The 27,325-nt window shown below is 35.7% G+C and overlaps 1 protein-coding gene across 1 annotated transcript in view; it reads right to left on the bottom strand.

Moving 5' to 3' along the window:
- KCNMA1 (potassium calcium-activated channel subfamily M alpha 1) overlaps positions 1–27,325 on the bottom strand; it is an 893,014-nt gene that overhangs the window by 25,911 nt on the left and 839,778 nt on the right. Inside the window, 3 exon segments of the mRNA XM_074296747.1 lie at positions 3,753–3,883; positions 7,815–7,898; positions 8,663–8,776. Coding sequence (XP_074152848.1) covers positions 3,753–3,883; positions 7,815–7,898; positions 8,663–8,776 — 329 coding nt within the window.

Here is a 27,325-nt window from a genome sequence, read left to right as displayed (position 1 = left end):
AATAGATTTAGAGCTAAAAAAGAATTTATATCATTTAGAGTAAATATCTCATTTCACAGTTGAGAAAACTGTTTCTCAGGGGGATGAAGATTAAGCTATTTTGGGAGACAATGGATTTGAACTCCAGGTCAGGCATTGTTTCCATAGCACTTGTAGTTATCATTCTAGATCATGGGGAGATAACATAATATAGTGGGTATGATTCAGGTTCTAATCCCACATAAAATTTGACCACAGGCAAATTCCTTAACCTCTCTGAGTCGTGTTTTCTGTATTTATAAAATTGGAGTAATGATACCTGAGACATTTTCCCTTGTATGTTTAGTTTGAAGTTCATATCACATGATATATATAGTATTTAAGAAACTTCAACTCACTATATAAATATCAGTTATTGAATAGAGACATGGTATCAAGCTATTGATTTTGTAAGACAATAATATTGGTTTATTATTATTTTTTCTTCCCTACTACTATCATAAGGGAACCAAGATTGGATGTTTAAGTCAAGAATTTGGTGAGAATTGGATTTCAGCAATCAAATGATGACCAGGGACAAATGGCATTTGGGCACACAGGATGATATTGCCAATACTGGGTGGAAAAGGTTCCCTTTTGCTTCCCCCACCTTGGTTATAATAAAAATCAGAGTTTATATAACAAAGAATCTTAATAGATGACATTTGAAAACAATGGATGGTAGAATCCAAGGGCAGGTTTTGCTCCTTCAGCCACTTTTTCTAGGAAAACTATGGACAAACTATGGGTCAAATTAACCTTGAGCATCAGCAATAGGACTCAATGAGAAGAAAGGACAGTATGGTACTATGTTGTCTGGCCCTCATGATCAATTACTATAAACTTCCTCCCAGCTGCCCTGTGAATAGTATCCTGACTTCAGTTTGAAGAATGTATTTCCAAATTGTGATGTTCTTCTCAGAGCTATCTAGGCATAAACGTAATTATTCTCTCTCATGAGGTATTTGTGCTGTTGATTTGCACAGCATCATGACACGGCATCCATAGCATCCCTATCTGTTATTCCAGGAATGGCTGTGATGAATAGAAAGATTATTCGTTCCATAAATGAGGCAGTGAGCAGCAGGAGCTGAATTATGAGAGACAATATTCTGTGAGTGTTTAGACACCTGATTAAATGGCAGTTTGGAGAGGAGGGTGAGAAAAAAAGGAGATCATCGACATCTAAATAGAAATGTGTTTCAGTGTTGTTTGTAAACGGCTGCCTAAGCTAGAATATGCGCTCTCTCTCTCTCTCTCTCTCTCTCTCTCTCTCTCTCTCTCTCTCTCTCTCTCTCTCTCTCTCTCTCTCTCTCTCTTTCTCTCATTCCAATTTTATGGAAAGCTTTCACTCATGTTGTATAATTTCCCTCCATTTTTTTCATAGCTGTTTTTAATTACAACAGTTCTTCTCATTACTTGACTAAACTCCAGTCTTGTCACAAAGAAAAGGAAGAAGAAAAAAACTATCCAAAAAATGAATTGATCTATTTACTGCTGATGTGTTTTTTCTGTGGTGTGGCTTTTTTGTTTTGTATTTTTTTTCAAAAATCTAGCTATCACAGTTGAACCAAGCACAATTCTGAGTCCTCATTTTAGAATTTCTGCACTCTAAGTAATGAGAACCTAGCCTCAAACAATACCTGAATGGTATTTAGATGAATAATACACAGACTGAATAGTAGTGGGCAAATCAAGTTAAACTATTTCCATTAAAAATTATTCACATTATTTTTCAAAAAAGTCTCGTAGGGTTTTGGCTCCTCTTTCTTTTAGGACAGAAGAAGAAAAAAATAGGATTCTCAGTATATTTTATCTATAAATGCCTACCAACTGGGGCCATAGAAAATTCATAGTAGAAATATCACATAATAGTGCAGTGGTTAGGAAGACTTGGATTCCCAACCCCACTTTGGAATTTAGAGCTACGTAATCCATGGCAATTCATTTGCTTTTTGTGACTCAGTTTTCTCCTCTGTAAAATGAAGAGGTTGGATTTTATGGCTTCTAAAACTCCCTCTAGGACTCTAAATTTATGACCCTATATTAGAACTTCTTAGCCTGGGGTACATGTTGTTGTATATTTTAATAACTGGCAATATAATTGATTTGTTCTATAATCCTATGTATTTTAGTTTATGTATTTACAAATCTTATTATAAGAATGAGTCCATAGATTGCCACTGGGAATACTAAAAAAAGTTAAGTCCTGCTCTATATAGAACTTTCTCACGAGATAGAGAAAGTACTTACCTGCTGGTTAGAGGGAATTTTTATCTCCCAGAAGTTTTTTATGCTAATGAAATCACAGCCTTGATCCTTATCCTGCCATGGGGCACATTTTAAATACATGGACATAGGTTTCCCATCTGAACATAAGCACTGAACCTATGACACTTATTATTGTACTTATTTCATTCTCTTCCAAAGTCCCTGGTCATGAAAGTTTGGAAATGGAAATATCCAATCAAATGACCCAATTTGGAAAATTTAAAAAAATTTCTGATGATGAAGACAGTGATATGACTCAAATCCTAAAGAACTTATTATTATCATCATACACACAAGACCACATATACATAGCACTAATATCATCACATAGATTCCCATGAACTTCTGTATGAGAAGTTGGATGTGACATTCCCATCTTGGCTACAGAGTAATTTGGGGGTGGGGGGGAGGAAACTGAAGAATACCTATCTAAAAGCATGGGTCTTTTTACAGTTTTCCTTTTTTAAATTTTAATAGTGTTGTTCAAAGCTTAAAGGAAAGTCATCTATAAGCATTTTAATTATCTCATAATATAAATTTTTTTTCTAAAATCTTTCTAATTTAGATCAGAGGAAAAATGAGTTTTCCAAAGGAATGAATTACAGAAATAATTTTTAAACCAGAGTTGCTATATATTAGATCTACTTAATGGGGATTATCTTGAACTGTTTCTGCAGTCTCCTTCATTAATTCTAGCTTTTTCAGGTGTGGATAAACTAGGACCAATGAACTCTTTACCTTTGTTCCTGGAGTTGTTTCTAATGCAAGCCAGTAGAGCAAAATGGAAGAGTTTTTGGATTTGGAGATTGACAAAAGAAACAGCTATAGGAAGTCAGGGAGAAGAAACACTAACAATTCATCTACCACAAGAAATTTTGTTTTGAGTGAACTGAGTGTTGAACATAAAATCAACAATGTCCAAACTCATATCTTACCTCAAACACTAGCTGTATGGTCCTAAGCATTTTAATAATGTATCTGGGACTCATCTGTCCCATCTCATCTGTCAACTGAGAGAGTTAGACAATGATTTCTCAAGTTTCGTTCAACTCGAATTCTATATATATATATTATTAATTCTAATATTTTATTATGTAAAAAGGAAGAATGACCAAAAAATTTAAACTGAAATTTTTGTTTTAAATTGTAGTTCTTTTTCTGATGCGTGGAGAAAATTGAATATGTTTTAGAAAGTTTTGGTTTGCAGATAACCTTATGTAACCTATTTTGGTGAAATGATTGTAATTAATATATTTTTATACGTGGGTGTTTCGAAACTCTTTGACAATAAAAACAGCATGTTCTCTCAGGTAGGTTAAATATTTCCCCTCACAATATGCAATTTATATTAATAATTCTCTTAAATAAATATTAAAAAATTCCCCTTTCATTTGTCAATATCAGTATTTTTGGCTGGGGTTTCCCACAAAATATGGAGGAAGGGATGGGATTTTCTTACTTACTGCGCTCATGAGTGAGTCCAGGACACTAACAGCAAAGGCTGTCCCACATGCAAATGGCTGTGTGAGATAAAGCTCCGTATCTGGGTCATCATCATCGTCTTGGTCCAAAAACTGAACATTAGTATCATTCACTAGAAAAGCCATAAGACATCAATTAGTGATCTATGTCCAGTCTTGTGAGCTAAGCTAAGCTAAATAAATAAATAAAGCCTGGCATTGTAATGGCTTAGAGGCAATAAGCAGTCTCTTTGATGGCACTGGAAATGAAGTTAAAATGGAGGGGGAATATGAATCCTGGAGTTGCAAGGATAGATAGAAATGAGGGAGAAAAAGGAGATTGTAGCTTTTTGTTACATGAGGTAAGTCCGTTGGCTGACGTCAAAGGGACTCAAAAGAGTGGGAATAATTTTTTTCTGAGATGATTCTAGAATTAATGATAAGAAACAAGACACTCTTGTAGGGAGAATGTAGGATCCATGTCTTTGGACTGATTGATTTCTTGCTCAGACAAATAATGGCTCTCAATACAGAGGAATAAACTGGGGTAGCTTACTATTATCAAATGAAAAAATGTGGGACCCCCAAATGGGGATGAGTAAAGAGTTTATCATGCAAGCAGATGATTTTGAGATATCATTAGTTGCCACAGAGGTTTACTCCTGCCTTGCCAAGACCCCAGTGTTCTTCACATCAAAAATGAAAAAGATTCTGTCTTATAGAGTTTGCATTTTACTGGGCACTAGCTAAAGGTTTACTGACAATGATATTATCAACTCCAGAGCAAAAATTCAAGGAAATGTGTAGCTTTTAAATCACATGGGCTGACTCAAGCTCTCTTTTTCCTTTCCTAAATGATTTTACTCTCTGATTTACTCTCTACTTTAAATACATCAAAGCCATCTTTTATGTGGCCAATAAAGACTCCAGGAACGAAAGTGAAGACTGACTGATCACATCATAGAGATGCACTCAACTTTGTAAAGATTAAATAACAAATTGATATCAATTCCCAATGTGAATTCAGGATTAACATTTGTATATGTGTACATATGCACATATATGTTTATGTATATGTGTGTATATATATATATATATTATATATATATATGTATGTATGAAAGTAGGATAAAAGTTAAAGTTATTGATGCCTTCCTAACCTCACCAGCAGTAACCCTTCTCCTTGGGATTTTTTTCCCCTTCTCTCCATTGCTATAACTGGAAAAAAAATCTCTTTCTATGAAAAACTACTAGTACCTTAACTTTTTCTATATGGGATAGAAGAAGAAAAAAGACAGACAGGGAGGATAAGAACATAGAATAAACTTTTAAAGATCCAATTTGTTTTCCTACAGTAAGGTGCAGAGATATACATTCACCATCCAAATCCTTTCAACTTCAAGTTTTTAAAAATTCCCAAATCTCTCAACTGACAATTTCCCAACTTTAATTTATTCAATGATAAAGTTTGATAAAAAAAAAATAAAACCATCATTTGAATGTGGGCACCCTGAATGGTCACTGGTTATTAGATACTTGCCTAGAAAGTGATCAGGAGGCACTGCTAAATCCTAAGGAGAAGGAAATTCTGGATTTGTAGAAATAATTCATTAATGAAGATGATTGACCTATGGCCAGGAGATCTTAGATGGAAGTGGATATCTTGAACATAGAGAGGAGCTAATCCAATTCCAATTGATCAATGATGGACAGAATCAGCTACACCCAAAGAAGGAATACTGGGAAATGAGTGTAAACTGTTAGCATTTGTTTTTGTTTTTCTCCCCAGGTTATTTTTACTTTCTGAATCCAATTCTTCCTTTGCAACAACAACAAAAAAAAATTCGGTTCTGCACATATATATTGTACTTAGGATATACTATAAGATATTTAATATGTATGGGAATGCCTGCCATATGGGGGAGGGGGTGGAGGGAAGGAGGGGAAAAATTCGGAACAGAAGGAGTATAAGGGATAATGTTGTAAAAATTACCTATACATATGTACTGTCAAAAATGTTATAATTATAAAATTAATAAAAAAGAAAAGATCTTAGGAAAATCCACAAAGCACTGGGCAGACTCTAAATAAAACTTTATACCCAACTCAACAGTTTTAAAGGGATATAGAAAAAATTGAAGCTGGGAAATTGTCAGAGGAGAGATTTAAATACTTAAAAAATAGAATTTCTAAAAAAAAAACTAAAAGAATATTCTTAGCCCATGGTAAGCAACTGATGAATTTAATTGATTTTGGAGCAATAATTTTATGACAAGAAGGCTTAAAGGGGATATTAAATTATTGTTTTCAGATATACAAAGTATGATGGCATAAAAGTAGTAACCATCTTCTCTCCTTTCCTGATGAGAATAGTGAAAATGATCTGGGCACTTGGTATGGAGTCAGCAGACTTAAGTTCAAATTCTACCTGTCACTTATTACCTGTGGGATCTTCAAAACGTTATTTACCTTCTCTGAGGATCACTTTTGTCACCTGTTAAATGGGGATGAGACCATTTGGGTTACCTATCTTACAGATTTGTCATGAGAATTGAATGAGATAATGGCCATGAAAGTACTTTGTAAACTCTTAAGATTTCTGTATACCTTACAGATATGTCAGATGTTATTTTGGCTAAAACAAGGAGTAATGGACTTCAACTCTGGCACATGAGATGTTGTGGATATAAAGAGTAATTACTGATCGAAAAGACTGAGAAACACAGTTACATATTGAGAGAGAGAGAATCATTTTGAATGAAATCTTCAGAGCGAGGCTAGCAAATCCCTTCTTTACTTGGATGCTCTTTCTCCTAAGATAGGGCTTGGCCATATGACCTCTGAAGGCTTGTAGCCCTGAGATTATGTGACAGACAATTCAGAGAGTGAAACTCTCAGGAAAATGCTGTAAATATTAGACTCCATCCATCCCACAGTTGCAGACACAAAACAGAGATACTTTACTTTTGACCTGAGAGAGTTTTGTTCTGATAAATAGTCACATCTACAATAATGCAGTGCTGAATGGCTGACAATTTATTCCTCTGCTTCTGTACATCTTACAAGCAAGATTACTGTGTTAAAAGCTCTCTTGTTCTGAAATATATTGGGGGGCCAAGAAAATGGATTGTGAGTTTTATTTGCCATTTGAAGGAGGTGATTTTCCCCAGCACTTTTACCGACTCCATCTGTCTGCTTCATAAGACCAATCCCCCATTCTGATACCTACTGTTACTCATCTGGGTCCATAGTGTCATTGACCAAGTCATGGGGAATCATACATGAATTTGACAAATTTAGTTGTGACTTCACAATTTTATCTTTCTGATGCGACTTTATTCTGATTTTTTCAGAAAGGTCTCTGGACCAGGGAGACTCAGACTACTGGGACAGCGCTCTGCTATGGTGGTTAGCTAATCTAACACTTTCAACCCTTCTGATAATCTGGCTTCAGGTAGAAAAGGTCTCCCCAGAGCTCCACTGCCTCAATAGCCTCCAAACTGGGCATCTGAGACAAGATCTAGTAAAAGAGGCGAATCAAGTCAGAACAAAGGAAAATAAACAGCTGGAGGGAAGGCACAATCTTAGGTTTTGTATTTTGAAATTTTTATATTTCTTCTTTGACTTCCTATGAGAGCTGTGAAGATATGTCAGTCAAGCTGACAGAAGGTTGGAAGAAAAAAATAAAAGAGAAAAGGGTGGGTGGGGGGTTGGAGGAGGGAGGACGGGGAAGGGCAGGGAGATGTGTTAGGGGGAAAAAAAAAGGCCCAGGCCAAAGAAAATGAATTGGTGTGAAGATGCTATGGAAACAGCTGCCAGGTCAGCCGGGCGTGATCAAAGGTTTATAGATGCTGGGTGGGAAAAAAAAATAAAAAAGGAAAATCATTAAGAAAGGCCAGAGCATGACAGTTGATTCCAACCAGAGCCGCAAATAAAACACATTCAAAGCAGCGCCATGAGGGTAGCCTCTCTGTTACAGCCAGAGAAAGAAAGAACAAGCTGATGAGAGCTGGAGCACCAAAGAGAGAACAAAAGACCGACGTGAAGGCAAACGGTACTTCTTACCCAGTTCGGTTATCATGAGAATGTGCGTCCCACTGTTTTTTTCCTGATTGATTGAAACCAAAGGCAGAAGTTTGCCAGGCTTCGCTAATAGGGTATAACAATTTAGGGTGGGGGAGGGAAGGGGAAAGAAAGTACAGAGACAGAAAAAAAGGGAGGGAGTCAGAGAGATAAAGTACTAAGGGAAAAGGACAAAGGGCCCCCAGTTGTACTTGCAGTTGGGGGGGAGGCTTAGGAAGCAGTTCAACGGTTTTACTAGTTTGCCTTTGGCCACCCAGAACTCAGTAGTGGTTCTTTTAATTGTCACATCCAAAGAGACCAAGTCCTCTTCTTTAAAATGCTATAATCCCTTGGCATAAACTAGAGCTTGTGTATAGAGAATAAACTCCAATCAATTATCCTTGGGGAGAATGAACCTGCTTCTCCAACTCATCCAGTCATTGACTGGATGATCTTAAATTTCTTTCAAAGGTGGGAAAATTTACATATCACTTTATTGTTGTGATACCCAGAAGAGATGCTCCCTTGGGGCTATGGCTAGCTTAGCAAACCATTATAGAAAATGGGATAGGACTCAACACTAAAAATGCTCCTCTGCTGTATTTTCAGTAACAGATCCCAATAAGAAGGAAGCGGGAATCCAGGCTTGATTGAAACGGAAGCTTTCTCAGCCTTGCAGTGCTTCCCCCAACCCCAACCCCAACAAGTTATATAGCTTTCTCACACATTCACACTAACTGTCTCTATTTATGCTGGGTTGTTTTCCAAAAAGAGAGAAGGCATGTAAGTGGGCCTATCTCCTCCTTCCCTGTGTGAAGGAGAAAGAAGGGGTTGCAAATTAATGCCCTTACCTAGTTCAGTGATGATAGGGATGTTAACCCCAGTAGTGATGGATGGCTGACGTAACATCCCATGGACTGGACTGTTGTCTGGGGATGACCTGTCCATTCCTGGTGGTGTGAATCCTGGGAGACAGGAGAGAAGGGAGAATTAGGGAGAATTAGGAAGAATTAGAACATAAGGGATGGAATGAAGAGCACAGTGAAAATCAATTGGTAATTAGAGGTTAAAATAAATTTGAGTGACAAAAAATATCAGCACATTCAGGGTCTCCTCTGAGGAATATTTTTAAAGGATAAAGACACAAAGTTTTAATTAACATGATACAATTCTGGACACTACTGAAATCTGATATAGCTTCATAAAAAAAGTTGTTATAAAACCAATTGATGACACTAAATCCATCAGAGTAATTGTCTGGAAATGCTATCAAAAGCCCCAGTGTTGACTAAAATAAAATAAAATAAATGACTCTTTAAGCATGTGAAATATATAAGCTAAAAGAATCCTAGAGTAAGACAGGATGTCATGAATCTCTCCTACAATATCCAAAAATACAGGTTCTGCTTAGAGACCTCCAGTGATATAAAGCTCATTACCTCATGAAGTAGTCTATTCAAGTTTTTGCACAGTCCTAATCATCAAGGAAGTTTTCCTTATCCTCTAAGTAGCTGAAAATTGCCTTCTTATAATTTCTACCCACTCATCCCAGTTTACCTTTGGGATCAAGCAAATTATAATACCTTTTCTACATGACAATCTTTCTTATATTTAAAGGTGGTTATATTTCTCCCATGTTGCCTCCTCTTCAGACTAGCTATCCTCAGTTCTTTCATCCAATGCATGTATAATGCAATTTCAAGTCCCTCATTCTTCTAATGGGGCTTCCACGAACCTTCTCCAGTTTGTCAAAAAATGCTTCCTAAAATACAGCATCTGTAGCCTACCTAAGATTGCATTTCTTGTTTGGCTACTAGACCATGATGGTCTTCATATTGACTTAACCCTGCACCCAGATCCCCTGAGTCACTGTTGCATGAATAGTTTTCTGGCCAAATTCTGTAAGCTTATTGCAAATTCAAATTTATCTTGTGCTCCAGTATGATCAGCTGATCTTTATCTTTTTTCTTAAATAGAAAATCTTTCTCATCTAGAATGAATGTTACCCCTTCTTTTATTTTCCTGTGGTAATTTTAATTTTTGCTGGATGACTGATTTTCTAAAAGACTTAAAAATAATGTTTCACCTTCCTCACAATACAGATGAGAAAAGTATGGGGAAGAATGGTCATGTGACTTTATCCAAAGTAATATAATTTGCACTGTTATAAGTCTATAATGCCCAGAAGTGATGGAATATTAGTAAAATTTCAATTAGTGTTCAGATCTTTATTCTCAGGTCAATGGCCTGTCATTATTTTAAAACCAAGGTCAAGACTATTTATCTTTTTTAAATAATGAGGAAATGTGACAGTGAATTGAAATATATTCTCAGAAACAAACAAAAAAAAAAAGTTATGTTAAGTCTTGTCTCTCTGTGTATTATGCCTGCTAGTTACCAGAAAAGTTTCTTTCCTTCTCAGCATCCCAGGCAACTTTATATAGAACTATAAGACATAAAGAAATGTTTTCTTCACTAGGCATTTTACACAGAAGTGAAATCATAAGTTTGGAGAAAGTTTGTTAATAATTTTAAAATAAATATTATCAAAGGCTTAGTCTACTATTTTAGTTTTTTGAGACCTTTTCAGATCCTGATTCTGCCATCCAAGATAATTCTTGGGTATTAGAATGCCAATTGAAAGCATATCATTCATGAACTCATGATGAATTAGCAAGTCAAATCATCAACCAAAAATTTATTTTTGACATTGGAACTCTATTTACATTCTAGGAACAAACTTTCAGTTAATTATTTCTTTTTCTATTCTTCTCCTTCCACCTTCACTATCCTCCTTTTCCCCTCCATTTCTTCCTTTCTTTCCCTCCCTCTATTTTTTTATTTACCTTCATATGTCCTCATTTCCCCCCTTCCTCTCATCTACTTGTCATTCTTTCCCACTACTTTTTATACTCTATTTTATTCCATTCTTTTCTTTCTTTTCACTTGATTCTCCTTTCTTCCTTCTCTTCTTTCTCCACATTTCTTCCTACTCTCCCACCCCCTATTTTTCCCTCTTCTTCATTAGAAAAAAAATCATGTTAACTACCTTAAAAGGTTTGAGATAGGGACTGACAATTACTTTTGCTACTCAAACCTATAGTCAACTCTCAAACTTACACATTGGCTTTGTCCTGTGGGGTTTCTGAGCATAATCAATTTGCAAAGTAGCCAGTTTGATTTCTGCTTTTAAATTTCTTGGTAGTAGCAGTTATTGGTCTCAGTCATTAACATTGAATATACACTGTACAAATATTAGTCAGGGCTATGTGAAATATATGTAGATAAGAAAAATGAGAACATTTTTAGGTTATTAGAAAAGCTCAATGGCCAGTTCATGTGACTTTTGTAATTTTTTAGAGTAAGTACTAAGCAAGGCAGGAAGAATTTTTATTCAGCTGAAATTAATTTTACAGAGGGCAGCATATGGTAAATGTTACTGTTAGCTTAATTCAGTAAGTGTTGATTTGCTCCCATTCACACAGAGGGCAGGTATGATGGCAGTGTTTGAATTAACTTTGTGTGTCTCCCCACCTATCTCTATAGCAGATTGCTGCATAAAATAACCAATGAACTAGATGCTTGAGAATGAGAGGTCATTTGCTATTTTCCCAGGTGCCCAGGTCAAAGAACTAAACACCTAATATGAACTGCCTCTAGATAAATCAACTTCAAATATGCTCAGAAGGTTATTTTATCATCAGCTTCCTGCTTTTGCTAAATTGTCATTTCAAAGTGACATAATGAGGTAAAGATGAGGTTGGTTTTTAGATATCTGGAGTTTTATGGAAAGCATAGTCTCCTACAGCTAAAACAGCTCATAGAAACTGAATCCAACTTCTTCATGTTCCATAAAAAAGAAACTGAGTCTAGAGAAAAAAAAATTCAGGGCTGCAATATTTTATTTGGTCTTGAAGTACAAAAGATATGAATTTAAATAAGTGATAATAATAATGATAATACCAATAAAACTAGATAATATTTAATGATCACTTTAAAGTTTATGAAGTTTCATTTTAGGTTTACATAGTTAATAAGTGGAATTTGTACTCAGGCCTACTACAAAATAATAAGATTTTACTTTTTCTTTCTCTTGGAATAACTGTGTTTCATAGTTTCAGAGGGGAAAAAAATCCTTGACTTCAGTTAATTTTTTTTTTCCTGATTGCATATCATTTTAACATTTTGAACACAATCAGTTCTCTTTTTGAAAGACAATATGGCTTCTTTGTTGAGGAAACTGGGGAGAACTTCTGTGTCCATTCTTCTAGACTCATAGAAAATAGGTGTTTTCAGCCAAGTGTATAATCCAGAACATGGATTTAAAAAGCTCTCTATTTCCGTCATCTGGAAAAGTGAAGGGAAAACCTGAACTGTTTTCATCAAAAGTTTCATTCAAAGGCATGAAAAACTCCCAGTGACAGCCATGCGGATTCAGTGAATATGACGTTTTTGAATTTCTTCAACTTGACAAGTAAACACCTTAAATCGGTAATGCTATATGCATAATACATGGCCTGTATTTTGACAGCCATCATGGAATGCTGACTGGAGAAAATACAGGTTTGTACATCAAGGAATAGCATCCGTAAAGCAGGGAGAAATTCAGGTCACAGGATATTAGGAAAACTGTATTTCATTACAGAACCTGGTACAAGCTAAGGCAATGCTTTTATTTTATCTTATTTAAAGACTCCATTTTCAGCTGTGAAGCGACTCAATTCTTTTGCATGAAACGTTTATTTGGCAATGACATGCCCAACTTCTAGTCTGACTTCATTTTGCTTTCATATTCCATTTCCTTCATTCCATTAGCACTCACAACTGTCAAATTGGCAGGTGGCCCATTGCAGACTATCCTTTCCTCAGTGTCACCCCAAGGACAGGAGAGGGGAGCTGGTACACTTGACTTGAAAAATCCATCAATATTTCTGACCTCACTATCATGGGTACTCTTTCTCCCAGTGATTAGCATGACCTATATATGTAGCTTTATTTTGGATGATCCTTGACCACATTCTGGCATAAATGTTCTACATATGATCCATCAAACTTGTAAAAACTCATCTTTAGTCTCTTATTTTGTAGGAGCCATGTGCACAATATTTATATGTAAATCATTGCTTTGGAACATGTAGTTCTACATGGCGGATGAAAACTTTAATTGTCACTCTTAATCAAGTCACCATTACTAATAACACAAGCACTTGTTTTGGTAGTTGTATTCTTTGTGATTTGCCATTATCCCATGATTCACCTCCAGGGAGTCTTACCAGGAAAAGAAAAACTTTCTTGGTAGAAAGAAACATGGGAAATCATTGAAACCTCTAAAAAATTCCCTAAATACATTCTAATGCATTCTACTTTTACTCATTTCTGAACCAAATTCATTGTCCAACTACAGTGCTGGACCAGTTATCTTGGTTGTCATCCAACTATATGTCATAATCTGGGCAATATGAATTGTTTGTTTGCCTCTTCCTGTGTGGTCTCTTAGAGTAAGCTCTTTTGTATAGCAATGGATTTCCTGGAAGAGTGCTCTGTAATAATTACACTATCATTTACAACTATGAACAACTGGAGGGAAGATTGGGGAATTCTCCCATTTTTTTTCTTCCTAAACAACTTTCATGATAGTGGTGAACACTTTTTTATGCTTTATTTGATATTGATGATGAAATGATCATGGAACATAATTACCTCTGTGGTTCCATCTTCTCAGGATTCTTGTATTGGTTTTTCATATTCTTGGGAATTGCTTTGTTAGAGGGAGAGCCTTTAAGGCTGCTTTTTTCTCTATTGAGTCAAATATGTGTGTTTATGTTTTGTTATCAATGAACAATAATCACAGAAAGATAGCATATTTTCCACATCTTTCAATAAAATATTTGGATGTGAAAGCATGGTTTGTTATAGGAAATTATTTGAGAAAGCTACTTTATTCCTTTCTCATAACTTTTTTTCAAGAATACCCTCCTGAGATCCAGAGACCATATTTATAAAAAATATAGAGAGGAGAAAGTAGGCATATCAATTGGCAATTGCTGAAGGTTTATTCTAGCAATGGTACTATCTTTATTGTTTCTATTCTTTTGGAATATGATTCACTGAGTTATCTTGAAAAATCAGTTTCTGGATTCCTTTAAAATGTTTCTGCCTCTAGTACAGATTTCTTCTGAATGTATTTGTTCAAGTTCAACCATTGTTATTCAATTTACTGTTTTAATATGTTGTTTCTACTTTCATATATGAATATACATACATGTATGGACTCATGCCTTCATAGAAGGATCACCATTTTTTTCTTTTGGGCTAATAATTGAGTGAGATGACAATGAGATCATGGGAGTAACCAATATTAGAAATGATCTGCTAACTGTAGAAATATGTATAAAAGAATTGCATATGTTTAACATATATTGGATTACTTGCTGCCTAGGGGAGAGGATAGGGGGAAAAGAGGGAAAAATTTGGAACGCAAGATTTCGCAAGGGTGAATGTTGAAAATTATTTATGCATATGTTTTTAAAATATAAAAATTTAATAAAAAAAAAGAAATGATTTTCAAAGGCAAGCTCTTCAAGGCAGGCTTGAATTCCACATCCCACATGGTTAAGACATTGTCATTTACTTTTTTAAATGACATGTTCCATGACATCTCCACTAAACCTGCTCCTTCTTATTTTGTAATTGCTATCCTATTGAATTTCCAGACTCATTTGATTCTACTACCAAAAATCTCTTGCATCTGCTAATTCAGGTGAAAGCAGGTGATCTATTTCTTATGAAAAGTATTCTCTCCTTAAAGGTATTCCTCTATGTTTTTCTGACATTTCTCATTCCCATTACTTTTAGTTGTTCCCATTACTTTTGTCTGGATCCCTTTCCACTATCAGTGGCCATACTTGATCAAACTCTGTGCTGAACACATCCAAGCCTAGGGATTTGGATTGCCCATAAAAGGTCTAATTCACATCATCAGCTAACTGAGATTTTCTCTTCCAAGTAGACTGAGCTGGGTCTCTGTCAGACCCAGCACTTGTGTTAATCATTCAAACTAAATCCTTTAGCAAGAATTGCAAAAGGAGTCATTTCAAGTCAATAACTATAAAACAAGCACCTGGGATATTCTTCCTGGAAGGATGAACAGGAATAAAGCATCTTACTTAATACTGGGCTTCAATCAATCAGAAGGCATGTTTTAACTACTGTATGCAAAGCACCTGTGTTAGGCACTAGGGAGAATGGAAAGGAGTGAAAAGCCAAGGCTTTGCACATGAGAAAACTCATTTGATTAAAGGGACCATTGTTTTAAATGGTCCACAAAACAACAATACTAAGGTTACATGTGCGTAAGTATATAAGAGTTGGGGATCCAGCACATTTGTAAAAGGCTCAAGATAGTGAAAGCAAATCAAAAAGTGAGATTATTTGGGAATGACATTATGAAGGAAAACAGACTTTTAGAGCACAGGAAATGGTGAGGGATAAGGTAGTAGGGATATATAACACACTTTACAAAGTTGTGTAATCATTGAATTTAAATAATTTGAATGTGTAAAGAGCTCTGGACAATCTGACTTGGACTGACAAATCTCAAGTGGCTTCTGTCTCCAGCTACAACTTTTTTTATCATTTTCCTGGCTACGTTGGGGTTTAGTTGATATTATGAAATTACTTTCCCCTATTAGCTCTTCCAAAAGATGGAAGCCAGGTGTCAAACCTCAGGATGCTTTTTCTTCTCAATCTTTAAGGGGACTGTAAAGGGAGGGACCAAAGATGACCAATATGCTACTAGATTCTGCAAGGCAGGTGCTCCTCATTACCAAATTTGTAAATGGAATATAATTGTATTTTAAATTTAAATGAATTAAATTTAACTAGGCTTAGAGAATGCACTTTTGATAGTTTCATTACCACCTAGGGGTTTCACTCCACAGCAGGCCTGGGAATTTCTGACTGAGCAAAAAACTACATCAGAGTGACTAATTTTCAATTCAAAAATTATAGCATATTTTAAACAAATAGACTAGCATACAGAGCAATTTAGGGTTTAGAAAAGACCCTATTGGTCATCTAATAAAACTTTCTCTCCTTGCATGAATTATTTTAATGATGCTCCTGATAAATAGGTATTCAAAATATACTCAAACAGTAGCAGTATAAAAAGCTTATTACTAGAAATGGCACTCCTTATCCATTTTTTGGATAACTCTAATTGATACATATGTACTATTTTGAACCAAAACTTTTATCTCTATCTGTAAGGTGTACCATCTAGTCCCTAGTTCTCCCCTTTGAGCATTATAAGATTTCTATTTCTTTCAAATAATAGCCCTTAAAATATCCTAAGATGGTTGTCACATTTTCAATAAAACTTTTTTTTTCCAGAATACATATTTCTAACTTGTTGAACCATTGCTCATAGGGCATCTGAATCCCTCTCTAGTTCTAATCCCTGATCAGAGGAGCAGGGTCGGAAATAGATGTATGGAAGCATATACCAAAAACCCAGATCAGAGCAGTCCAAAGATTTCTTTTATAGATGAATAAACTGAACAAGGAAATGATTGGTAGAGGATGTGAATATGGAAAAGCTGTCAGTAAAGGAGAAGGGTACTGACTTGGGACTTAGAGGACCTGCCCAGATGTTTACATTTATGTGAACATGGCAGTCACTCATTTTCCTTGGGCCACAGTATCCTCATCTATAAAGCGGACTGACTGACCATGAAGATCCTTTTTAGCTCTACATCTATATGGCCCTAATGGACGGCCAGATATGGCAGATCAGAGGTTGCACAATTCAGTTTCTTTCCCTAAAGATTCTCTCATGGAAACTATTTCTATTCTGGCCCTGACTATGGTCACAGGCCAGGGTGGTTTATGCCAAGTTCTCTGTGGCACACCCTAATAAATCTACACCAGTTAGGTCATAAACTTGGATGAATTTGGAGAAATCAGGAGACTAAGGTAGTTTCAAATGCCAGCATCAGGAGGACTGGAGAATATTTACCCAACTGTAAGAGATGCTATATAAACTCTTAAGTTCAAAACAATCTGTACACTTGGTTTCTTTGAAATTTACTCTTATTTTCCAATAGTAATTCCTATTCATCCTTTTGGATCCTATTTCCACTCTTATGCTGAACTTCCCTTTCTGTTATTAGGACAGCTAGGCAATGTAGTGAATAGAGTGCAGCCCTTGGAGTAAGGAAGTCTCATTTTCTTGAGTTCACATCTGGTCTCAGGCACTTGCTATCTGTGTGATCCTGGGCAAGTCACTTTACTCTTTTTTGCCTCAGTTTATTCATCTATAAAATGACTAGAAGAAGGAAGTGGCAAACTTTTCCACTACTTTTGTCAAGAAAACCCCCAAAAGGAGTGACAGAGATGACTGAAGAATGACTGAACAACACGAACAATTTTATTTTATTGATGAAGAACTCTAGTCAGAGAGGCTGTGATTTTTCCAAGTCCAGAGGGGAGGAAGCAGCACAGAAAGGATTTCAATATAAGGCTATAATATATGAACCATACTCTTGCCATTGGATCACACTATCTCTGTCTGACCAAAGGGCAGATCAAGAACAAAGGATGGAAGTGACAACAGAGAAAACCAAACTTTTGGTTTCATATCAGGAACAACTTTCTAATAAATGGAAAAAAAGAAAAGCACTGCTTCAGGAGATGGCACATTCCTTGTCATTAAATATCTATGCAAAGATTAATAACTATTTGGGCATATTATTATAAAGAGCCTTTTCTGATGTGGGTTCCTAACAGCTCTGAAACTTCTGTGATTCTGAGAGATGTAATCTCACCATAGACAGTATTAAGGAACAATTGTTCCCTGTTCATCTGGATATTTCTTAATACTGGGTGTCCAACCTCCATATTTTATAATTGAGGACTTCAATCTCAGAGAAAGGAAACTGTTGGTCTAAGATTGCAGAGATAACCACAGATCAGGAATGTGAATCTGGGATGCATTATTCAATAAGAATTTCTTAAACATCTTCTATATTCTAAGCTCCCTACAAATTCCCCTCACTGCCTTAAGCAAGGAGGCTATTTTGTTCCCTTCTCCTATTGGTCTACTCTTATCCCAACCAAGGCAGTCAACCACAGTTGGATTGGCCATACCATTTTATTGCTTCCACCTTTAAACAATAGTAGGGAACAGCAGAACAGGGACCCATTGTAGTTAGGCTTAACGTACTTTGTGCAGTACCAATGTGCAGTTTAATACATATAATAAATGCTTTATTACATTGCTTTTCCTTGGGGAAAATACAAAGCACTTTCTAAATCTTCCCTGGTGAAATCTCCCAATGAGAGAAAGGAAATTTCTTATCCATCATCTCCTATAGCAGAGATGGAGGAATGAACACAAGGGTTTTTTTTTTCTCTCTCTCTCTGCTACCTCTTCTATAGATTTAACATAAAAGAATTGGTTCAAGTGTAAGTCCAAATTAGCTTTTATTGTGTGCATATAAATGATGGTTAGAAATCCATATGCTACGTTAAACTTGAGAAATAAATTAGACTGAATCATCTCTGCTTGCTGAGACAGGTATTCAATATGCTGTTGTAAAAGGAAAAGATCATAGTTAAAAATGATCTAGAAAGGCATGTTAAAAATCAAGAGAAACATCTCCTCTTACATCATCCAGGAGGTAAATTAAATCTCCCATGAGTTCCAAAAAAAATAACCCCAAAACTCCCCAAGTCAAATGTCAGAGCAAATGAAGATCAATAAAAATATTTTGATAAGTAAATGCAACAATGCTATTTAACACATGATTGGCAACTGCTGAAACATAAATTATACAAATTTCCCATAGCTGCTTATGGGAAAATTATGCAGATTAGAACTTGATTAGGCTTATATCATGAGACTCAATTTGGACTTTTAATCTATTAAGCTCCAATAAATGAGGCATCTGAATAGCTCCCCTGAGCAACTACAGTAATAACCACAGCAGTCATTTTTGCAATATGTATTCCAACAAATTCTTCAGCACATGAAGGAAAGAAAATTCCATGTCTAGGAGCACAATTGCTTTTTAACTTGTGGAAAAAATCCATGAGCACAGGGCTGATTTGGGAAATAGATTTTCATAAATGGATGCAAGAGAAATCCAGCAAAAGGAAAACCTCTATTTAACCTCATAATATTTTTTCACAGCAGCTTTCAGTGGCTTCCCACGAAGTTGGAATCACCAAGTCAGAAGGCCTGGACAGCTGACCTATGTTTACTCAATAAAAAATGATTATTTAGAAAGAACATGGCTTTTCTGAAAAGTATACTGCCCAAAGGCCTTTCTACCTTGTTAGACTCCACTTGAAAACCTAAGGCAGAGTATAGTATCCTGGATAACTAGAGGACAGTGTGAGAGGGATATGGAAGAAAATCCCAGGCTTATTCAACCTACAAGTTCATGTGGTTGAAGCCAAATAATGCAGACAAATTGCAATGGAGAAAGGCTGATGATAAAATGATAATTATCTCCTACATGATGCCTGGAGACATAAGGGTCACTCAACTAGATCCCTCGTGGCCATAGAGAGCATCCCTTTTATATGGGGTCTTTTCAAACAACTTTCTCAGAGCTGAACCACATCATTTGTTCTTTGTCCAGGTATAATACTTCAAATATTCAAATCTTAAGTGAAAAGAATAGTTATTGAAAGCACATGAGCCCATCTTCATTCTTTGGAGGCTATAGAAAATCTTTTTTCTGACTTCTCCAGAACAGGGTAAAGGCCTGCGCCATAACTCTGATCATTATTTCCCATTCACAAATGTGTTACATTGATATATTCAAGTATGCTGTTTTTCTGGAGATTCTGCCTTTGATGAATGTCCCAGGGGAAGCAATCCTGCAGCCTGCTTAAGGCACCTTTTACTTGTTAAAGTTTGGATTTGAGACTGGGAAACAAGATATAAAATCTCTCCCGTGAATTTGATTGCAAGCTATTATATGGGGGGCAATAAATACAACTTGCTTAAATAGAACACCCATACAAAAATCATGCATATATACAGATGTCATCATTATTTATACTGATTCTCCAACCAGGATATTTAAGAAAGCATGTCCTGAGCAAATATCATACAAAGTGCCCTCAAATCGACTTGTTAAAACAAAGTTAGGAAGGTTTGGATAGCCTGGCACACAGTGAAACTGAAATGTTCCAGGTCCAGTCCCCATTAATTGTGTGTCTTTTCACTGCCCTTTGGGTATTCCTCAACTTCATTTCTTTCCAAATTGTTGCATCCCAAAATATTCAACTATCCATCACTGGAAATGTCATTAAAAAGATGGACGTTTGTTACATAATGATTTTTGGACCACTAAAAAGAAAGAAAGAAAGAAAAAAAAAAGCAAATACTGTACAGGAGCTTGAGGCATCCAGTTCATTTTCTTTTACCTGTTCAATGCTGGGCCCAACTCACTGTACATTTTTCTGAAATATTGATGGTCAAGCTGGATAGTTTTTTTCATCTAAATACACACCATAGACTGGCCAATAGGTTTTCTAAATTCATTCGTTTATTTATTTTTTGGCCTGTGTAAATAGTTCTGTCAAATTCTTTTGAGATATTATATCTCTCAGGTAAAAGGTGTCCTTATATGTAACAAGCACAATGTCATCCATAAACAGATATCTCATTTATATAGGGAATCTTTTGCCTTGGATTCTGCCTTATTCTTCCTCAATGATTGGGGAAAACACTTTTTCAAAGCATCTATCTCCTTATTTTGTGTATCGATTGACATGAATAATAAGTTATTAATATCAAATGATATCACATTGGCTATTTTTCCGCTTTAATTTCAATGTTAAGATGAACTTTTAAGCTTCTTCTAGCTTGAATACCCATTTTTCTCTGTGGGAATGGGTTGTCGTGGAAATAATACTGGGCTGAGATTTAATAGACTTGGGCATGAATTTTGAATCAGACATTTTTTTAGCTATGAGACTGAAGACAAATTATGTCACTTCTCTATGTCTCAGTTTCCTCATTTGTAAAATGAAGAAAGCAATATGTTGCCTACAGCACTGTTGTGAAGAAAGTGCTTTACACCTTAAAATGCTATTAAAAATGTGAATTATTATTATGGGCAGAGATCTGTCCATGGTAGAGGTGATTACTGACTAACTGGCTTGAGACTAGATACTAGTATCCTGCCCATCTGTTCAGGGTTATTTTCCCTACACTGCCCTTAGAGTTAAAAATTAAAGCTGGTTTGCCAATTAGAAGATTCTCTTTCATGGTAGGTTACATTTCTTATAAACTACAGGAATACTTTGCATTAGGGCAAGACAGATGTATAAATTGCAAGTCAGCAATATTAAATGGATAAGGATAAAATAAACAGGAAGACCCCCTCATGCTGCCAAAGACATACTTTTCTGTTTCTATTACACCCTTTGTTTCCCCTCCCTCTTGTCTGAGCATTAATCAAAAAAAAATGCAAAGAGCTCATTAAAATGATAGATCGATTTAAAAAGTAACCACCTCTACATTATAAATAGTTGCTTTATGTTCTCTGTGCTATGGGTTTTGTTTTTTCAGCATTTGTCATGTAGTTCAAATGTCTTTTTCCATTTAAAATGCCAAATGCCATTGTTTAGTTGTAAGAGAGCCAATGGCAAAAGGCAGAGTCACTAATCATGAGCAAACTAAAATGTCCGTATCTGAAATGCATGGGAAATTAACTCAGTGTAAAAGAAATATCTGCCAAGTTATGCAGTGCATCCCCTTGCAATTCATGTACAAGAGCCTCCCATCACTGAAAACTTTCATCTAGTCATGTCTGAAGGCTTACTGTAATATAAAAGATCCTCAATATGTGTTTAATAAGCTGGAGAAATCACTTTCCCATAAATTTCAGCTCTTTTCTATAATATATACATCCATACACACATATAGAAATATGTCTATGTAGATATATACACACATATGTATGTAGTATAGAAGTATACATTTACATGTATACATTACATCTACAGCTACATAAATACAGTTACTACAACTGCTGATTTCTCAATTCTGGAAACACAGTCCCACCATTCAGTATTCTCAGAATACTAATTAAAGTCTCTTCTCAAGATTTCTCTTAATGTTTCTCCACAAGGCAAATATTAAACCCAATTCTCTCAGGAAATTAAATTATCTTGATCCTTTTTTCTCTGTTTTTTAGCTTCAGTCATCATAGTGACCAGTTTCCCTTCAAAATAGTTAAACTCCCAATCTTGTTTCATAGAATATCAAATAGAAGCCACCCAACTCCACTGCATCTGTAGGCTCTGTGGGACAGGCTATTGAAGCTTGTAATAGCCTTGGTCACACAGTTGGCCATGATAACCCAGCAGGCTTTCAGAAGCAGAGTTTTAAAGCCCATAAGAAGTCACTAAAGGAAAAAAAAGCTTTTGAGAGAAGTAACTAGCCCAACATCATACAACAAATTAATGGCAGCTAGAATCCAGATGTTATAACTTTTAGTTTGGTGCTACAGGAGTCAATTTGGGGGGGAGGTCTATTCTTTCATTCAAATGAGTGTCACTCTTTCAGTGTAGCCTTCACCCCTGTCTGATACCACTTTTCTACTCTATACCAAGAAAATTCCTTGCTAGAAACTTTGGTCTCCCTAGCAACTTCACTAATTGACTCTCCTCTCCTTATGACATCAGAGGTGTCTGAGTAGACTTCATCAATCCCCATAAAACTCCTGCATTTCTGCTCTCTCCCTTTCTTTGGTTTTTCCACCTTTCCATTAGTAGTTGAGCTGCTCTAGACTGTCTCACTTGTTGGGTTACCTTATCACCTGGACAAACCCTGGGATGGTAGTAAATTGGTTTATGGACAATCGGTCTAGTCTGTTTTGTTGGAGGAACTCTTCACTTCGGAGGGTAGAATGAATTTGTGCTTCTGAAGGGAGTTTATTTTTTGATTATTCTTCATTATCAAAAAGAGATTTTTAGCCTCTGTCCTCTGAGTAGCCCTCACAACATTGACCAAAGAATAACATAGTAATGGCTCCAATCAAGCAAAAATAGGTACTTTTCCAAAAGTTTCCATGATAGATGAAAAGATCATAAATAACCATTTATTAAACAAATAATATAGGCTAAAGCATGAGAAAATGCTGCAATGAGGCCCCTGAGGACAGTTGGCAGAGAATCTTACAATGGGAACTCTCTTATAATCCCTGCAATATATTATCATATATTTCATTTTCCTGAAGTTATCTTCATAATCAAGATACCATCCCAGCCATGGTGGGCTTTGTAACTATTTTTAATTTTAATTTAAAGAGCAATTAAAGAAAGACAATGGATACACTGGATAATAAAGTAAGTGATTAGCAGCATGCAAATGACAAAAGCTTAATGATAATATGGCTCTAGTCTCCCAAGAGCTTGTCACGAGAAAGCCCTTCCTACACGTGGCTGTTCAGCTAATGCGTCTCAACCCACAATTACAACATTGCTGACACCATTAACCACTGAAACAACATCACTTCCCGAAATCCTTGTAGTCTCATTAAAATGGAAAGGGTCAGGTAATTTACCAGCTTTGTATGTCTAGTTTTGTTGTTGGTAATTAGCAAACATTACCTAGCATGGACTCCCGCTGGGAACTAGGGAAACTTTGTGAAATATTAAAGAGAAAACTCTTTATATTTCACTCAAAAACTGAAAATAATAGTAAAAAACCCTTTAATTCCCCCCATCAACTCAAAAAACAAACAAACAAAAAAAAAAAAAAAAAACACAAGACCACTAATTTGCATTCAGGGAAACTGACACTTGTGTTGGAGGACAATGTTGTCCAAATCAAAAACTTGAGTCTTAACTATTCTTCTGTCCTTTTGAGTATCATTTTCTTCTTCTTCCCTTCTGTTTTCTAAATAACATTTTAGAAAGAGAAGTTTAGGGACATTATACCACTAACATAAAAGAAAAAAAAATCTTTCTTTACAACTTAAATAACCAAGAAAATTGTTTATTCCAAAAGTTGTTTACATTAGACTAAAATTCAGAAATTGGGGAAAATTCATCCTTGTGCCTTAATTTCCTTTTCTCTCTCCTCCCGAAGCTTCCCATCCTCAAGATAATGTAATCCCACTGACATTTGCTATAGTTCTGTGTTTTCGGGGAGTAGAATGGCATCTAATTCTTTAAATGGAACTTTTCTAACATAAAACACATTCCAATAAAAGTGAACAGAAAATTATGAATTCATTAAACTACTTTGGTATCTTGCGCTATATATAATATTTATACTCCAACTACTGTAAAATATGCTTTAATATCTTTAGGCAACTATAAGGACTTAAATATTTATAAAATGGCTAAAGATAAAGTATGGCCCTCTTATTCCTACATACAGATGATGTAAGGCATGCAATCAAAGACAATAACACTTCCAGCCCATTTGTCATCTTAAAGGAGCCTATCAACCCTGGATCCCTTGTGTGCCATTGGCATAAGAGTTGTTGCCTACATAGGCAACTCCAGAGGAGTTTGCTTCTTAAAAAACTACCAAGAGTGCTATACTTCACAGAAAACAGGGTTTTCTGAAAATGGAGACAAAACTATAAATTTGCAGGCAAAACAGCTCCAAGAGGGGCTTCAAAATACTGCTGTATTTATCTCTGGGACATCTGGGAACGGGAAGTATTTTGATTTAATATTTCATAACATAGAGGCAATTGCTTCCTTTGCCTGGTGTATAATTAATGCTCATAAAAAGGCAGGTTTTTTTTATTCCTCATCATCCTAAATGCAAATAAATAAATAAGTGAGAGACACACCTGCATAATAGGGGGTTTCCTTTGGTGATTTGAGATGACAAATAAGCTTTGTAAGAAGAAAGCTTCAGTGAATTTATAATCATCTGGAGACTAGTAAATGAGAAGCTTAGAGATTAAGTGGGAAACTTCAGCCTTGATGTACATTATTTCCCCTCCTTGTCCATCTTTCATGTCTGCATTAACCAATGGGGAAAGAACTTAAGGGAGAAAAACATATGAAAACAAGGACTACTCTCAGTCTCACAAGTATGTGTAAACTTTCTATGGCTCCTGCTTTCTATGAACTGGGAGTTTACAAGGCAGAAATTTATTCTTGGAAGTTTGTGTGCCAGAGTTTCTCTCTCACCAGTTGTCATTCATTATCATGAATTAATACTTATTCCATACCAAAAATGGGTTGATCCTAGTAATTGCTGCTGTAGTGATAGTTGAAGGACTATGGACGTGATTGGTAATTCCACTCTGCCATTTGTCACTGCAGATAGATGGATAATACTGGTGAAACTATACAGGAAGCTAGTAGCATCACTGGCTAGTATTCTTAAATAACTGTGATTATATGATTTTAATTCCTTCACTTTCTAGATGAGGAAATGAGATTTAAAGAGGTTGAGTGACTTGCTAATAGTCTTAAATCTAGTTGCCAACAGAGTTGAAACACAGAACTCAAGTCTGCTAACTTTTGGCATGGTGGTCTTTTTTTCTACTCTATTAAATTACATGCCATCTAATCCTATTTACACCTAAGCAAGAATTCCCTCTACAGAGTATATGAGAAGCAACTATCCAATCTTTATCTCTTGAAGTAAACCATTCCCCTTCTGGTCAGGGTGGGAAGTTTTCCTTTACATAAGATTAACTATAATTTCTACTCATTGCTCCTAATTCTACTCTCTGTGGTCAAACAGAGTAATTCATCAAATGAGAAAGCATGTATCAAGCAACTACTATGTGCAGAAACTATAATAGGTTTTGGAGATACACCATAAAGTCGAAGTAGCTAACAATCCACCTGTAATTCCTCTGCCATATGATAGAATATCTGGCTAAGTTAAGAATAGGTCTTTCATGAAATGTCTTAGTATGATTTTCACTAGTGTAGGTGAGATAATCAACCCTGGACTCATTTAGTCTTCTTTACCCAGTTTAAGACTGCTTTCATTATTTGTCACATAGTATTGTTTACTCACAACAATTACAATTCACTAAAACTCCAGATCACAGAAAATGCTTTCTAACTTTATCTTATATTTGGGTAAAAAATGAACCTAAAAATAAGATTTTACATTTATTCCTGTACATTTTCATTTTATATTAATTCAATGCCTTGTATTTGGGCAGCACTCAACACTTGCTTTTTGTTTGTTTTTTTAATCAAAAACACCAAAAACAAAACAAAACAAAACAAAAACAAAAAACAATTTCCAGAAACATTATAGGACACAAAAGGAGGATTTTCTATGAATTTCTAAGGCTCCATTTCATACTGCTTTGTAATACACACACACACACACACACACACACACACACACACACAAATAAAATTCTGTTTATTAGTTTCAAAACTGTCCCGATTTTCTGATTCCTTCTCAACTTCATTTTGTTCTCTTGTGCATATTTTTAATTTCTAAATCTCCTTTTTCTCTCTCTTTCTCCCATATTTTCTTATTTATAATTTCATTTGATTATTGGATACATCAAGCATCCTTAGTTTCCTATAGCACTTTGCTTAGAAACTCTAATTTAGTTTAAAGCTATTTTAACTCTAATATTATACCTATACATATACATATTGCATGCTTTCTAATAAAATATAAATTCTTTGGAGTCAGGGACTGTATAATTTTTTTTTCCTTTGTATTCTCAGTACAATGTTTTGGCCATAGTAGGTGCCTACTAAATGTTCAACAAATTGAATTATTGTCACTACAATCCTACAAGATGATTAGATACTGAATTTTATCCAGAAAAGTAAAACATATGGATATTGCCATACACCAAGTAGTTAGGGATAAAGTAACAAACATCTGACTCAACCCAGTGCTTGTTCTTTCTCTCCCTCCCTCCTTCCCTCTTCATCTTCTTCATCTTCCCCCTCTCCCTTTCTCCCCCCCCTTCTCCCTCTCTCTCTCTCTCTCTCTCTCTCTCTCTCTCTCTCTCTCTCTCTCTCTCTCTCTCTCTCTCTCTCTGTCTCTCTCTCTCTCTCTCTCTCTCTCTTCACTAACATGTTTCCTCTCTGATGTCTATGTCATAATATCCATGGATCAAAGCTTTCAGCACAAAGTTAGTAGGACCTGACCTACACTTTCCAGTGGGCATAGTCAACTTGTTAATGTTTATCTTCCTCTATCAGTGAATCATTTGCCAGGAAATGCTGAGGTATTTATACTGAGGTAGTCATAAATCTGGGATCCCTTCCAGCTCTGGATCTCCACTAAGGCTCTTGCATGTACATGATTTCCATGGAACACACAAACAGCTGGCCAGAGAAGGGAAGATGGTGTTAATTCTTGTTGCATTCTATAACAGTGGCCTATATCTATAGATCTTATTTGTTCCTTGCTTTTTCCCCTTAGTGTGAGATTTGAAGCCTCTCCACCCTTTGTTATTTTACAACTCCATCACCCTTGTTCTAACCTCCCTTTAAGTCCAAACAAGGTACTACTCACTCAATTAGAATCC

This window comes from Sminthopsis crassicaudata, chromosome 2 (genome assembly GCF_048593235.1).
Source record: "Sminthopsis crassicaudata isolate SCR6 chromosome 2, ASM4859323v1, whole genome shotgun sequence".
Lineage (NCBI taxonomy): Eukaryota > Metazoa > Chordata > Mammalia > Dasyuromorphia > Dasyuridae > Sminthopsis > Sminthopsis crassicaudata.
The sequence above is the reverse complement of the archived record's forward strand: the minus strand, read 5'-3'. Positions and strand labels throughout refer to the sequence as shown.